This window comes from Antrostomus carolinensis, unplaced genomic scaffold, assembly GCF_000700745.2.
Source record: "Antrostomus carolinensis isolate BGI_N321 unplaced genomic scaffold, ASM70074v2 scaffold10408, whole genome shotgun sequence".
Lineage (NCBI taxonomy): Eukaryota > Metazoa > Chordata > Aves > Caprimulgiformes > Caprimulgidae > Antrostomus > Antrostomus carolinensis.
Genome location: NW_010332297.1, coordinates 121,117 through 137,557, shown reverse-complemented (window position 1 = coordinate 137,557; position 16,441 = coordinate 121,117). Strand labels below are relative to the sequence as shown.

General features: G+C 39.7%; 1 protein-coding gene across 1 annotated transcript in view; it reads right to left on the bottom strand.

Annotated features, from left to right (window-relative positions):
- Positions 1-16,441, bottom strand: part of MLIP (muscular LMNA interacting protein) — a gene marked incomplete at its 3' end in the record, with an annotated part of 95,241 nt that overhangs the window by 1,817 nt on the left and 76,983 nt on the right. Inside the window, exons 10-11 of the mRNA XM_029086346.1 lie at positions 13,138-13,182; positions 3,545-3,670 (exon numbers count right to left, since the gene is read on the bottom strand). Of these exons, the coding sequence (XP_028942179.1) occupies positions 3,545-3,670; positions 13,138-13,182 (171 nt within the window). The remainder of the gene's footprint in view (positions 1-3,544; positions 3,671-13,137; positions 13,183-16,441) is intronic.

Below are 16,441 nucleotides of genomic sequence, written 5' to 3'. Positions count from 1 at the left end.
TTGTGTGGGTGGGGGGGGAAAGGCAGCATAAGATCATATGAGAAAAAGTCAAATTAAAATGGGATATTTCCTTGGTTTATAAATTTTATTGGCACACCTGTGTCAATCTATATACAGCATACCCAGAACACAGATAAAAAGAGCAATCTGTGAGATGAGCTATATCCTTTCCAGATGATCTTTACTAATTTAGAAATCTCTTTTGTCTCCATCCATTACTTTGGATTATCTGCATGAGAACAGCTGCTTGTTAAAGCAAAAATTACTATTTTTTTACAAGGGAAATGGCCTTTTCCACATGGGGATGTTTCTTAATGAAGTGAAAAGCAAACAAACCACTCGCTGTTGTTCAAAAAACTGTGTGTTCAACATCGGGATGTGAAGCTGAAGGTCAGCAGTTATGGCTGGCTGTATCATTATGTCTCAAACTGAACGTCACATAGTCACCAGTGCTCAGTGTCACACTGAGAAGTTTGGCAGGGAGGGGAGGTACTGTGAAGGTCTAAGAAAAACCAAAAGAGAGAAATTAATAAAGCTGATACCATCTGGAACCTCATATGTTTTGCACCATGCTCGAAGCTGCAGCCTGAAAGGGTCTGCCTTTTCAAGATGGGCTGAGTGAAGGAGGGACAGCAATGTCACCTAGGGAGGGTGTTGTTGGCAACAGTATTAGAAAGAAAGGAAAACACAGAACAAGGGAGAGAACAGAAATGTAAGCATTGAACCTCCCAGCATGACTGAGAAAATCTCCAAAGAAAACCAGGGAAAATCAGTAACAGCATGAGCAGTTTTGCCCTCAGTCACAGTAGATGCCTGCTAAGTTCTTATTTGAGGACAAGTGGACTAGCACTGGCTCTTCCACAGGAAGCAGAAAGCCTAGCTACTAGTCTCGTAGTCTTAATCCACAGCTCTCATATCCCATGAAAGCAGCCAATTTACCTGACTTGGGGGTAATATTGATTTGGCTCCCACTCTTTGGAAGCCAGTCGCTGTTCAGACAAAATTGCTAACTACTGAGAGCAGGTGAAGAGGGAGAATAAGTAGGCTAACAACCTCATGGTTAGAGACAAGCACCGCAATTTTCAAGCTGTTGTCTGGGCACCCAGCCAGTTCCACAGGCAGTGCTGCAGCCCTCTTACAGGCACTAAAACCCTGGAGGAAAGTTTCAGAGATGCTGTAAGATTGACAGCATCCTCGTGTGAGCACCCAGGTCTCCTCCACTCACAAGGGACTTATATCAGCACCACAAACATTTTCCAAGAGGCAAGAGCTGAAATCATAAGCATATGCTGTCATGTTCAGCACTTTATTGTTTTCCCCAGATCTGGCTATTATTGTACTATTAATTGTTGTATTAGACCACCACTAAAACCATATAGCCATTTCTCATACAAACAAAACCAGGTTTTGTTAAGTCAGTGAATCCATATGAATACAGGACTAAGTACTTCCTTTTTTCAGAACAAAGATATCTTAATAGAGATCTACCAATAACTAGTATTTGACAGCAACCTGTGGTATTTCTCAGGTTAGGATAAAAACACCAATTTATCAGTACTTTAAAGCATATTACTTTTTTTTTTTAATAAAGGAAGCAAAACTGAACATATTCATTGTGAAATTAACTTTTCCATCTATCAAAGTCAGTGCACTATTTGTTTATTTCGTTTTAATACATAGCTTTTATATAAAATATTTTTGCTTTTGTTATAACAATCGGATTTATTCACCTACTTATTATGCCTTCAGTACTTCAGTACCATAAGTAATTTATAAGGTATAAGTTGGTTGGTTTTCACAATTAGCTTCAAATGTTAGAAAGCTTCAGAATATGGCAATAACCCCAGGTTTGTATTTGCCTGAAAATACAAATTTCAGTGATTGCATCATTTCTTCATCAGCAAAAATATAGCCAGCAGAATCAGTGCCCAGCCCTGAAGAAAGGGAGGTACGAGCTGCTCCTGCCTTTGCAGAGAGGCACCGCTGAGGTGTCCTACACCAGAAGTTCTCTGGTTGCAACCCCAGGTTAGCTCTCCTCCTCTTTCAGCCCAGGAGAATGGCAGCACAGTCCCTTGGCATAATGAGGTTTTCAGCAAGTTAAAGCATGAAAATGTCACTATGAATTCACCTGTAGTCTCTGAAGTCAAATATTTACTATCAACCTCAAAAGTTCAGAGACAATTTGTAAATCATTGTTTTTATTCATTTTTTCTTATATTTTACAGAAACTACATTCTGTAGAAAACTATATAAAACTATAGAATGAGATACCTTCTGATGTTACCCATATGTGTTGCTGTAACCCACTAATACTACAAATAAAACTTTCTCTGTTTGAAATTCTGCAGAACTCTTGAGAAATGCCAGGATTGTCCTACAGCAAGTCAGAGCTATGGGGAGGACCAAAAATCTTTTAAAAAATCAGTTGTAAAAGGAAGAATAGAGGATTGTCATTGCTAAAGTGTCTCTCTAATGTGACTAGAGAGGCACAGAAGTAAGAGAAATTCAATTAGTAAGGTATTTTATTCACATCATGTCTGACAAGAGGACTACTGGTTTCATTTTACTACCCTCTAGATGGAAGGTTCCAAACATACTGGATAGGTTAATAATAAGCTCCTACAGGGACACCCAGATTATATATTGCAGTTAAGGTTTAATTCACAGTAGTGTACACAAACACAAATGCACAAGAAAAGGCTGACAGAACCATTTATCTGGGGTTTCTTTGAGATAATGTCCCATACAGGTCAGCAAAGTTCAAGATATGCTTTTGCAAAGTGATCACAGAATCATAGTAATTGGAAAATACCTTTAAGATCACCGAGTCCAATCATAAACCTAACACTACCAATTCCACCCCAAGCACCTCATCTACCTGTCTTTCAAATACCTCCAGGAAGGGTGACTCCACCACCTCCCTGGGCAGCATGTTCCAGGGATTCTATGGCTTTATGCACAGGTCTGTGGGCGAAGACAACACTTCTGCTGCCCCATGGGCTGCCTGTTAATGTCCCTCACATGTGGTAGAAGAGTTGTCCCCTCAAGCTGTGGAGGGACATGAAGATGGACCTGGGGGAGCTATGCACTGGGGAGTGACATGGAAACTCACTGGGGCTCCTCTGCAGTCTCCCTTGGAGAGGGAAGAGTGAACCTTGCCCAGTCCTTGCTGTCCTCATTTCATTGCTTTCCTCTTTAGAGAGGATTCAGGTCTGGACCCCAAATGGAGGAAATGCTTTCTAGCAGATCTGATTCAGATACCTGCTTGATAGGGGAGCACAGGATTTACACTTTCTTTTGTATAGTGTTTCCTACAGACATCATAAAAAGGTTTTCTCCTCAACACACAGGTTTTTAGATCAGCAAAAAAATGTCCCTTTGGAAAGCCCAGCTGCCCATCCTCAGTCTGGAGCCTTCCCTCCAGGAATCACCCAACTTTGCAAAAGAAGAAAAGATCTGGACAAAATAAGGATCTAAGATTATTCCATCATCTTTAAGGAAACTATCTGAGGCTACAAAATCCTTCAGAGTGAGAGTTACTCACCTGCTCAATATCTTGATCACTGATTTCTTCAAGGTACTTTTTAAAAGGATTGGGTTGATAAGGCTCCTCCTTTTGCTGCGCACTCTTTGCTTTCACCAGTACAGGACGAATGACACCAGGTTTTGTCTTGGCCAATAGCATACAGGAGAAAAGAGAAAAATAAAATAAAATACTTTACAACTTACAGAATATTTGTTAGACATGTCAATTCCAGTGGGCCTGTACTGAATGGATTTTTTAGAATTGTATTAATAACATATTTCACCATCAAAATTATTCAGGTGTCATACTGCCTGGCCTGTTTTTAAGATTGTGGACAGACATGGCAAGAGCTGTTTTTATGCACAGAACCTCATCACTGACATTTGCTTGTTACTAACACAAAAATAGATGCTGGGCTGTCAGACTGTGGTTCGTGTGTTTTACTGGCTGTATTTGCTAGATGTTCAGCTGCATCCTGATAAGTTCATCAAGTCACATTTCATGCACAGCCACACGTCTGCTTTCACAGTGCAAATTCCTTTCTGGGCTCCTCAAAACAGAAACAAGGAAGGGCAACATGTCATGCTGTTAACTTACACCCAGGCAGCAATATATTAGGGGAAAGCCTTTCTGGAGAATAATACAAGTGATTGTATGCTGGACTTTGACAGTATCTTAAGAGTTCACTTGGAAAAGTACAATTTTAGATAATTTAATCACCATGGATTGCAATACTCCTCATTTCAGACAAACTGGATTATTTAATCAAGAAAAAATTTATTGGTTAGCTACAAGCCAACAAAAAACCTGACTTTTAACTTGTTAATTTAGTACATCTGTGATTTTCAGAATTCTTACAGTAAAGTCTGACATGATGGATTGTGGCATAAACTCTAAACAGAGGCTAGGGAATAATTTTAAAACGGACAACTAGTTCAGTAAGCAAAGGAAGAAAAAAAGCATACATTCTCACTGGAATTTGGCAAGTACTGAAGTCCTGGAGGGGACTGTGGTTGAATTTAAACTTTTAAATGAGTCAATTACATTCTTTTCTGTTACAGCTAACCCATAGAAAAGACGGTCTTTGTCACAACTGATACAGATAACAACAGGACTGCTGCTGAGCTCCTTCTGTGGCTGCAGCCCAGAGGGACAGCATGCCCGGCTGAGGCTGAGAAATAGGTGCTGTCACAGCTCCCCATCCTTAGTACCCAGCAGAGTATAAAAATGCAGATAAGAAACTTGATTCACTATTAGATTTATTTATAAGATTTAGATAATGTACATTTAATAACACCTTGCTGCCTATTTACCAGAACAATACACTTAAGCAGTCCATCTGGAAAAAAAGAGAAGCTTACTATGAAAGTAAGCTGAAAATTATGCAGCTGAGCTTGATGAATGTATCATGTAAACTGAGTTAAGGAACACCTTAAAATAAGATCTGCAGGCATTCATCAAGGACAGGGCAAAAGGGGGATCCATCAGAGGGGAGGGTACAGAAGGCAGGAGATGTCCTCATGTCTTGTGCTTCTGCCTCTGCCCTGGGAAAAGACATAATAGTACCCAGGGGCTGAGGTGAAGGCAGAAGAGGCAAGGAGGAACAAAACAGGCCTGGGAAGAGCATGGCCCAGGCAGCAAAATACTTTCCCTTAGCTTTATGTTTTATCCCCTCCCTCCTTTCCACAGGTTGGGGCCCTTCCATTTGCTTCATCAAATAAGAAGACACTTATTCAAATGAATGCAAAAAATCAGCCACGAGGTGATATTATTCTTTAAAAAAAAAGAATAATAACTACCAAGTTGCATTCAAAATTTTTTCATTTAGGAGGTCAGCTTAGTGAAAGATGTGGTGCTCATTCAATGAATTTATGGTCCATAATCCATGACTGTTCCTTTGTAGGATTCACCATAAAATACTTATTTCCCTCTCTAAGACTTCTGAGAAGAGTTTGTAAAAGTGAAAGACTCCTGGCTTTCAACAAAAAGGTAAATACAAAATGAAAAGGAAAGCTACAGTTGCTATCAAGTCATCATTACACAGACAAAGGACTTGTGGCCTTCTAGCACTCCTCCACACCATGTAACCACGCAATTAAAAGCCCATTGAGGTACCTGAAATCATCACGGATAAGCTACTCTCCTTATGTAGGAAACCTCTTCCAAAAGCACGCTGTAGAAATGCTTTTAAGGAAGCATTTTCTAAACAACACAGTGCACTCAAGTGCTGACTGACTCATATGTTTATGTCTGACTCCTTTAACAGAGTGGCAGATATCAGCCAGCAATCAGAATTTGAAATATTTTATTAGTTCCCTGACAAGCTATACAAGACTTTTGATCAAAAACTAAAAACTAGAACTCTTTCTTTGATCGTGGGTGGCACAACTGACACTGTTGAGAAACAAGCTAAGACTTAGTTTTGCCAAGGAAAGTGTTGGTCTTCCTACAACAGCACTGAAAAATGGTAAAGTCTGTTAGAGTAGCAATGGGCTGCCGTCATATGGCTACAGCCCTATTAGCAAATTACACAGGGCCAAGACACAAACTCCAGAGCTGACCCATAATCAGTTGTACTGGTTTGGTGCCAGGTTACTCCCTAGCGTGGTTTTGACCCAGGTCAGCAAGCACAGAGTCAGAAATAGGAGGATAAGCTGATCCAGGATGCCTCTCAATAGGCAGTATGGACGTGGCCACCCTTCCTCAGGGACAGAAGATATTTTGGCTGTGTGAAAATGAGCCTTGCATGATATTTGCCTCAAAAGCCAGAAGACTGAACTTCTCATCAGTAGGTGTATGGGCATGTTCGCCTCTATTCTTTTCCTCTGTTATTTTGACACTGGTTGTCATAAGGTATTGCAGAAACTGAAGAGTAAGGTCCCACTTGCAACCCCATTCCCCTCAGTAGAGGCCTAAAATCCCCTGAGTCCCATATTTTTCCTATCCAAGTCACTGTCACTTCCCCTTATCCAGAATATTCAGAGATCCCCAAAGTATTTAGGGTCAGACTCTTTGATAGCTAGCAGTGACTGCAGTCACTCTTTGCAGTGCTCTGTGTCACTACATAGATGTTAAGTTGTTCTGGATACCTGAACAGCTTTCCTGTAAACAAGAAAGTTGCCTCTTAATATCTAATAAGGAATTGGCTTTTTAATGTGTTTTGATGCAGTGCTGTTTTGAAGCAGTTTGCCTCTGAGACCAGACAAATGATTATCAAAAATATGACATGATCAGATAAAAATACATAACAAGACAGGAGAGCTAGCCTTGGAATGAAAGAGTTAGGTACCCTCTTTCTATCCTTTCTACTCTGAGTCCATCAGACCTTGCTTGACAAACAGCAAGCAGAGTCTATCTGTTGCCTGCATAACCTTTGTATCCAACTTTTCTGTACAAATAGTCTTTTGCAGTCTTTGAAGCCTTTTGCTTCAAATGAGATAACCACAGAATTCCTTCATGGGGAGGAACCATTCCCAGTCCTTTCCAACAAACTCATTAGTTTTGGGGAAAGTGACCCTGAGGCAGATGGTACAAGTATGCAACACAGCACGTCCCTGTCCATGCGCTCATCTTCTGTCAGCACTGAGAAGCCAGAGTCACCTGAGAAGCATCTAAACTGTTGAGAGCACCTGCTTCCAGATGGGGAGGAACTGGCTGACATGTCATGAAGGAGCACTGCAGTTTCCACTGTCAGCAAAAAGATACAATACAAACATAGATGTTTTGTGTAGTTGAACTGTGAAACACCGTAAAGTACATCCATTCTATTTATTTTCTGACACAAATTAGTCTTCACAAGGGGAAATATATTATTGAACATATTAGTTTATTTTTATTTTCCCTTGTAGAGTTCTTACACTCGCAAAAATGCAATAAACATTCCAGACAGTGTACCAGTTCAAATATACCTTAGTATATTTGAAGGTGTGAAGGCATATAACCTGTGGTTAAAAGGATTTCCTCTTCCTCCAGCTAAACAGAAAATAACTCATATCACTGAAAAACCTAGGGAGGAAGGACAATTTTTTTTTCTCCACTTCCATACTGACGCAGCCAGAGCATAGAGAACAAGGACAGTCACCTGTTTGAAATTCAGGTTGTCTTTATTTTTGTTCATGCTGAAATATTTGCATTTCAAGAAACAGATGAATTTTCAACAAGATGTCTGATACTATACTGTATTTTGATTTCCACTGACTCTGTGCTAAACTAAGCCAAAATTAAAATCAACAGATTTAGTCCATTTCCGTTCTACTCACAGTACAGAGATGAGTCTTTTCCTCAACAGCTGGAGGAAAGGGACAGACCCACAGTAAGAGTGAAGGAGGCACTCACCTCTGCTGCTGTTCTGGTACCAGCAGAGGAACAAGTTTGCAAATATGTGACCCTAAAAGAGAGCAGGTTTGCTCAGGCACTGTTCACTGCCCAGGCTCGTGGCCAGGAGAGGGATAAGGACAAGCCCTTAGCAATGATGCTGCTTCCTGCTTCCTTCTCTGCTTCCTTCTGCTTCTTTAGGAAACTCTTACTACATTTAAGTTCTCTTCATTCACATTTTCCTTTGGTATATCATGAATCTCTTCAATTTCCTACTTTGTTGTGTGATGGCTCTGTATGGACCACTCCTGAATATAATTGACAGATTTCACTTCAGCAGTGCCTGCAATTTGGTTCCTGAGAAATTATGGATATAGACCCATGGCAAGGACTGCCTTCCAGAAGTCAGACGTCAGTGGTCAAAGGTCATGAAATAATTTTAGTTGGACAGATCACAGAATCATAGAATCACAGAATTGTTTTGGCTGGAAAAGACCTTTAATAGCATCAAGTCCAATCGTAAATCTAATACTGCCAACTCCACCACTAAACCATGTCCCTACTTGCCACATCTACCTGTCTTTTAAATACCTCCAGGGATGGTGACTTAGCCATTTCCTGAGCAGCCTGTTCCAATGCCTGACAACCATTTTAGTGAAGAATTTTTTCCTAATATCCAATCTAAACCTCCCCTGGCATGACTTAAGGCCATTTCCTCTTGTTCTTTCACTTGTTACTTAGGAGAAGAGACCAACACCCACCTCGCTACACCCTTCTTTCAGGTGGTTTAAGAGAGCAATATGGTCTCCCCTCAGCCTCCTCTTCTCCAGACTAAACAACTCCAGTTCCCTCAGCCGCTCCTCACAAGACTTGTTCTCCAGGCCCTTCACCAGCTTTGTTGCCCTTCTCTGGACATGCTGCAGCAACTCCATGTCCTTCTTGTACTGAGGGGCCCAAAACTAAACACAGTACTCGAGGTGCAGCCTCACCAGTGCCAAGTGCAGAGGGAGGATCCCTGCCCTAGTCCTGCTGGCCACACTATTCCTGATACAAGCTAGGATTCTATTGGTTTTCTTGGCCACCTGAGCACACTGCTGGCTCAATCCCAGAAGAGCAAGAGCCCGAGTGAAAGCCAGAGAGAGAAAAAGAGGAAGATATCCTCACTAATATACTGGATGTAACGTGATATAATATGGTATGGAGTATTCCATTAGCATATCCAAATGTCAGTTTAGCTTATTGAATTAAATATTCCTAGCCCCCTTAGATCTTTTGCTTGTAGACTAAGAAAACATGAAGTCCTTCACTTCTAGAGACAAAAACAAAAACACTGTGTCTCTCTCATAATAAAACCCAGGCTGAAAGCAAAATGCAGCACTATTCTAGCTACTAAAAAGAAACCCAGCTCTGTTCCAGCTAAAAACCAGGACAATAAATTTTGATAAATCCTAACATTGCACCTTCAAAAACTGTGAATGACTATTGCAGCATCAAAATGACTGAACCAAAAACCCTAGGAAAATGGTACCGATGTATGCTAGAATGGTCCCACCTGAATTTTGTCTTATTTGTTTAGTATATATGTATAAAAAAGTTAGAGTTAATGATAATAACAATATTGTGTGTAGTGTTGGTGTGCTGGGTATGGCTTTGCTATTTGTTATCATGAGTCTTTCATAGTCATCTTTTAAAAGAGTAGAAAATCTGTTTAATGAGAGTCACGGTGGCATGCCCAATGCTTCACCTGTCCATTGGATAAAAGTCACATAGTTGAGAGGTATACATAAAATATTTCTGTCGACCATAAATAATTGGTCCCTGGTATGGCTAGTCAGAGACTCCACAAGAGAAGCAATAATTAACTGAATTATAAATTCTGCAAAATTTCTAAGTCGGAATGTTACTAGTGAAGAATCATTCATGAAGAGAGATCACAATGTGTTCAGAGACAGCATTGCTGTCTGAACAGGAAACATGCACAAGAACTCTACTGTAGTGATAGCAATTTAAAACAAATTAAATGAAATACGTAGTTAAATAATTTAAATAGCTATTAAAAAAAAAATATATATATATAAAAGATCAAAGGAACTGACAAAAGGATGAAATGGTTATAAGTGACCAGAGTGCTGCTTAAGACAGTAATGTTTAGAGAATTTGTGCATCAACTTATAGGAAGACTTTAAGAGATCAATAAATACTGGGATATTCAAAGAACAGTGCAAATAAGTGAAAAAAGAAATAAGGAGAAATGGCTTTAAAGACAGAAAGTTGTACTCAAATACAGTCTAGAGAAGAGAGAGAGAGAGAGAGAGAGAAAGAAAGAAGGAAAGAAAGAAGGAAGACCATAATATAAAAATGTCATATATTAGGCCAAGAAAGACTTTGAGAAAAAAACTTACTAAATTTCCTTACAACTAACAGTCTATAGGACCAGTAGATATAATCAAGACATTAAAAATATGGATGAAGAAGAGGAGACCAAGGCTGAAAATTAATTCCTCACTTCAGCTTTCCTCACGGGAAGACTTAGTGAGGTTCTCACATCAGCAAAGAAACAATTTGGAGGAACTGTCTTGAGTACAGTGTCAATAAGACAGATTTGAGAACAAATCAATAAAATAAGTAGATAAAGTGCAAGGAATAAATAAAGTTGTAAAGCAATTCCAGTGTGAAATTGCCACACTACAAATTGTGGTATTTAACTTAATTCTTCAGACATAGTCAGCACCAGAAGAATGAGAAGGGGCAACTATGGGGAAGATTTTACTTCAGGATCCTGAAAGGGACCGGGAATCACAAATCAGTATGTGTGACATTTCAAACTGTGCAAAGTAGTAGGAACAAATTATTCTAAAGAACAGAATTAGTATACATATGGACAAATAACTTTGGGAATTACTTTTGAAAGGGCACTCATGCCTGATGAATCTTTTGGAGTTATTTTAAAGAGTCAGTGATACAAGAAAGCTGACTGATAAGGTAGGTGTAGGTCATGTTTAAACTAACAATATGAGAATCTTTTGGCAGTTAGGAACATACATTAGATGAAACCAAGTGGGAATCAACAGACCATCTGATGTCAGGCTCCATGTTTGCAGGTTTTTTCCCACTGGGTCCCTAAATGCGTGATCAGGGATAAAAAAATGAGGCTGTATCACAGATTATAAAGTTCAGTGGACATGTGGATTTCTAACAGCTTTGGTGAAGGTCTTTCAGCAGGGTCTACTAAAGAAAAGAAACTGCTATGGAGTAAAAGAGAATATTTCCTATGGACCAGCTAAAAGATATGAAGAAAAAGATTGGAATAAATTTTCAAATTTCACAGTGGAGGGAAGTCACAGATAAAGTTTCACAGAGACATGGTCTGGAATTTGGGCTTTGAATTATGAATGTACATTGGCTAGAAAAGAGTGGCGAGTAAGGTGAAAAAGTTTGCTGGTAATAGTGAATCATTCACAGGAGTAAAACCAAAATATCAATGCAAAGAGTTGCAGACAGATCTTATGATACAGAGTGAATGAATGATAAAAAGGCAGATGAAACTTAACTGAATTTAATATTGGTACATTTCACAGGGATAAACTCAACTACATCCTAAATCTTCACAGGCAGTGATGAACTAGTTGGTTCAGGAACTAGCTCTCCTTACTCGGGAAATAATTGAACTTATTGTGTACAGTTCTATGCAAAGATTGGTTTACTGCTCAATACAAGTAAGAACTAAATAAATTACTAGAAATTGTTAAGAAAGCAATAGAAATAACAATAAAGAATCATATCATCATGTAAATAGGAAGCACTGCATTCAGAGCTAGAAAGAGCAATTTATGGTTTTAATCTCCCAATCTCAAAAATAAAAACCTTAAAAAAATATAGAAAAAGGCAAAAAGGATCATCAAAGATATGGAACAGTATCCATAGATATTGCTTCTCAAAGACTGATTAAGCAATTTTGACTTTTCTTACAAAAAAGACGTGACTGATAGGGTATTATGGTTAATATCTAGAAAATCGTTAATATTATTTAGAAAGTGAAGAAAGAGCACTTCTCCTATCAGGACAGGCTGAGAGAGTTGGGGCTGTTCAGCCTGGAAAAGAGAAGGCTTCGAGGAGACCTTATATAGTAGCCTTCCAGTACCTGAAGGGGACCTACAAGAAAGCTGGGGAGGGACTTTTTACAAAGGTAGGTAATGACAGAACAAGGGGTAATGGCTTTAAACTGAAAGAGGGGAGGTTTAGATTAGATATTGGGAAGATGTTCTTCACTGTGAGGGTGGTCAGACACTGGAACAGGTTGCCCACGGAGGTTGTGGATGCCCTCTCCATGGAGGTCTTCAAGGCCAGGTTGGATGAGGCTTTGAGAAACCTGGTCTAGTGGAAGGTGTCCCTGCTTATGGCAGGGGGATTGGAACTAGATGATCATTAAGGTCCCTTCCAACCCAAACCATTCTATGATTCTATGAATTGCTGTCGTAGTAAAAGAACTGAGGTCATGAGTAGGTTTAAAACAAAGAAATAAAGTGCTATTTCACACAATACATAATTAAAAATTAAACCTTATTGCTGGAGAATATTGTAGTGACCAAAGTACAACAAGACTCAAAAAGTAACAGGAAAAAGTCCTGAAAGAAGAAGTGGTCAAATATTATTAAACAGAAGAAATTGATTCAGGAAGTCCCTGAAGTTCCATTAGCTGAAATACAATGGGAAAAAACTCTCATCCACATCTCATTTTTTCCCTAATCATTCATTAGTGGTCACTGTCACTTGGACAGGCTCCATGACCTCTCTTCTGACTCTTCTTCAGAAAGTTTGGCTCCAGCAGCACTAAATTATGATCAGAGCTAAAATGAACATCTGATCCATAATCTCCCTTTCTTTATCTGATTTTATGCTTGCTTTTTACTAGTTAAACCAGCTTTGATTTAATCTAAAGTGTAAGAAGAAAATAGATGCCAGAACTTTGCTGCATCTAAATAAAATTATAAAAGTGGAATATTAAAGAGTCCAGGAACCAGCAGTAGTCTCTATAGTTGTCATACACATCAAGATTCGGCAAGACCCTAGTTTGTCATTTGATCCATGGATTTACAATTAGTGTCAGGATTTATAGTTACTTTGAACAGGTGTATATTCAGCACAGAAGAAAGCAATGCAGCTCCGTAGAAGCAATGCAGCTTTGTAGGAGGATATTGACTGCAGCTTCTTTCAAAGTCTAAGAAAGTAAATAATAATTACTTCAGATTTTGTGCTTGTGCAAATTTTGAAAAACAGCACAGCTGTGCATTACATACCATCTGACTCTCAGTCATCATAGGTGCCGATTTGTAAAGGCTGGCCTGCAAAAAAGGCAAACATATACAGTATTACATACAATATCATGGTTATTATAGCAATGACACAAGAAAAATCCAAAAAGATAATCACTGATGATGGTTCACTATTTCACTGTTAATAGTTCCTGAATGAAAAAATAATGCATTCACATTTGTCATTTCACTTGTATTTTTCTGAGGTCTGTTTTAAGAGAAGGAAAAATACATGGACAGTGGCATCCTTAGGTGCAGAAGCTTTTACCTCTGATGCAGTGATGTGCAATTGGTAAGAGAAGTTAAAATATTGTCATTTCCATTTTATCTCTAGGTATAATCAAATATGAATACCTGTTGTTAAAATTTTAGGGATATTTTTTTCTGAGTGCAACAATATTTCACTTTTTCATATTGATCTAATCTTGAAAAGTAAATTCTGATGTTTCTGAACCTGCTTTTGTCTGTTAATTTGCAGTATCAATGTTATTAACACTATCAGTTGTATGGAGATAGCGGATCAACCAGTACAATTCTATTTGAGCACTATTTTTTTTTCTGAGTATGCCTTGAACAGCAGGAGCTCTGTTTTCAAGATAAAGGGTAAATGTGCTAAATGCAAAGCATTTGTGTTTGTACGTGAAATAGTCATGTGTCACGTGCTTATTTGCCTGGGCTGTGGCAAGATTCAGGATTTCTGCTGATCAGCTCCTTCAAACTTTGTAGGCGTTCCTCTGGATAACACAGTGTTTCTGTACAGATAACATGCCCTTCTTTGATGTAGGTGTGATTTGCTGGCCTTGAGACTCTAAAATGTGAATATTCTTCAGTATGGTCATAAAAAAAGTACTAGATACTATAGTTAGATGTTATAGCTGTAGTGTAAGACAAGCCAGTGCCGTTACAGTCTGCATTTTCTGCAGAAGGATCACTACAGTTGGATTTTTGTTGACTCAACTATATCTTGTCACAGTTTCAAGTGGAAAATCACAGCATTTTTGGAGAGGGAAGAACATGCTTTTCCTTTGTTCCCTCATGACAAAGATCTTGCAGAAATTTGGTCACAAAACTCCAGATGTGGTCTCCCAAGTGTTAAATAGAGATGTTTAATCACTCCCTGGACCTGCTGGCTTTACTCCTCCATCAGTGGTGAGAACAGCATCACTATGAGTCATGGTGGAGGACTGTCCTCCTCACTGAGAGCATTTACATCTCCAAACAGAGACTCTGGTGGGGGAAAGTTTCTCACCCAAACAGGGACAGCTGTAATTTAGCACTAAATCTACCAGAAGCACATCTTCTCTCCTTGACAGAGTAAAGTAGAGTTTTTACTAGGGGTTACTTACATACTAGGGAATGTCTTTCATGCTATTAACCAAATATGACAACCAATCTCATTGCAAACTTAAAGACATCAAAGCACTTCAGAGTGACCTACAGATACAAGCAGAAGGAATTAAATTCTCTCACTTCAGTGGTGCAAATTAAGAATAAATTTCATTTCAAAGAGGTTACCTGAAATGTATACAAGCACAGTAGACCACTGATGAAGAAAAATGCTACTTATTTCTGCATGTCTCCATGCATTTTTAGCTGCTTCATGTTCTCTCATTTTTTTAACTTCTCGGTTTCATGTCTATAACACTTAAAAAATATTTTTTGCAGAATAGAACTGCCAAGAAGAACAAAATTCTCAATCATATGCAAGGTAATTGTTCCAATTAATCACAACACATTATTTTTTAAATAGAATCATAGAATCAATTGAGTTGGAAGGGACCTTAAAGATCCCCTTGTTCCACCCCCGCTGCCATCAGCAGGGACCCCTTCCACTAGACCAGGTTACTCAAAGCCTCATCCAACCTGGCCTTGAACTTCCAGGGAAGGGGCATCCACAGTTTCTCTGGGCAACGTGTTCCAGTGTCTGACCACTCTTACAGTAAATAATTTCTTCCTAATATCTAATCTAAACCTACCGTTTTTCAGTTTAAAGCCGTTACACCTCGTACTATCACTACCTGCCCTTGTAAATAGTCCTTCCCCAGCTTTCTTGTAGGTCCCCTTCAGGTACTGGAAGGCCTCTATAAGGTTTCCCTGGGGTCTTCTCTTCTCCAGGCAGAACAGCCCCAACTCTCTCAGCCTGTCCTCATAGGAGAAGTGCTCCAGCCCTCGGATCATCCTCGTGGCCTCCTCTGGACTCGCTCCAGCAGGTTCATGTCCTTCTTATGCTGGGGGCCCCAGAGCTGGACACAGTACTCTAGGTGGGGTCTCATTAGAAGAGAATAGAGGGGCAGAATCAGCTCCCTCAACATGCTGGCCACACTTCTCTTGATGCAGCCCAGGGTACAATTTGCCTTCTGGGCTGCAAGGGCACATTGCTGGGTCCTGTTGAGCTTCTCATCAACCAACATTCCCAAGTCCTTCTCCTCAAGGTTTTTCTCAATCCATTCTCTGCTCAGCCTGTATTTGTGCTTTGGATTGCCCCAACCCAGGTGCAGGACCTTGCACTTGGCCTCATTGACTTCGTAAGGTTTGCACAGGCCCACTTCAAGCCTGTCAAGATCCCTCTGGATGGCTTCCTTTCCCTCCAGTGTGTTGACCACACCACACAGCTTGATGTTGTTGTCAAATTTGCTGAGAGTGCACTCAAGCCCACTGTCCATGTTGCCAACAAAGATTCTGGTCCTAATACCGAACGCTGAGGGTCAGTCCCAATACTGACCCCTGAGGAATGTCACTCATCACTGGTCTCCACTTAGACACTGAGACATTGACCATAACTTTTTGAGCATGACCACATAGCCAATTCTTTATCCACCAAATGGCCCACCCATCAAGTCCATGTCTCTCCAATTTAGAGACAAGAATGTCATGCAGGATACTGTCAAATGCCTTGCACAAGTCCAGGTAAATGATGCCAGATGCCCTTCTCTTACCCACCAACACTGTAACCCCACTGTAGAAGGCCACCAGGTTTGTCAGGCACAATTTGACATCAGTGAAACCATGTTGACTGTCATCAATGACCTCCTTATTTTCCATCTACCTTAACGTAGTTTCCAGGAGGATTTGCTCCATGATCTTGCCTGGCACTGAGGTGAGACTGACTGGCCTGTAGTTCCCTGGGTCTTCCTTTTTCCCTTTTTTAAAAATGGGGGTTATGTTACCCCTATTCCAGTCAGTGGAATACTTGTAAGTGGGACTATATGACAAAATTATAAATTTACTAGAACTTGGAATTAAAATTAAGAAAGCTTTCCTTGGTGACAGTAATTATATGGAAACACAG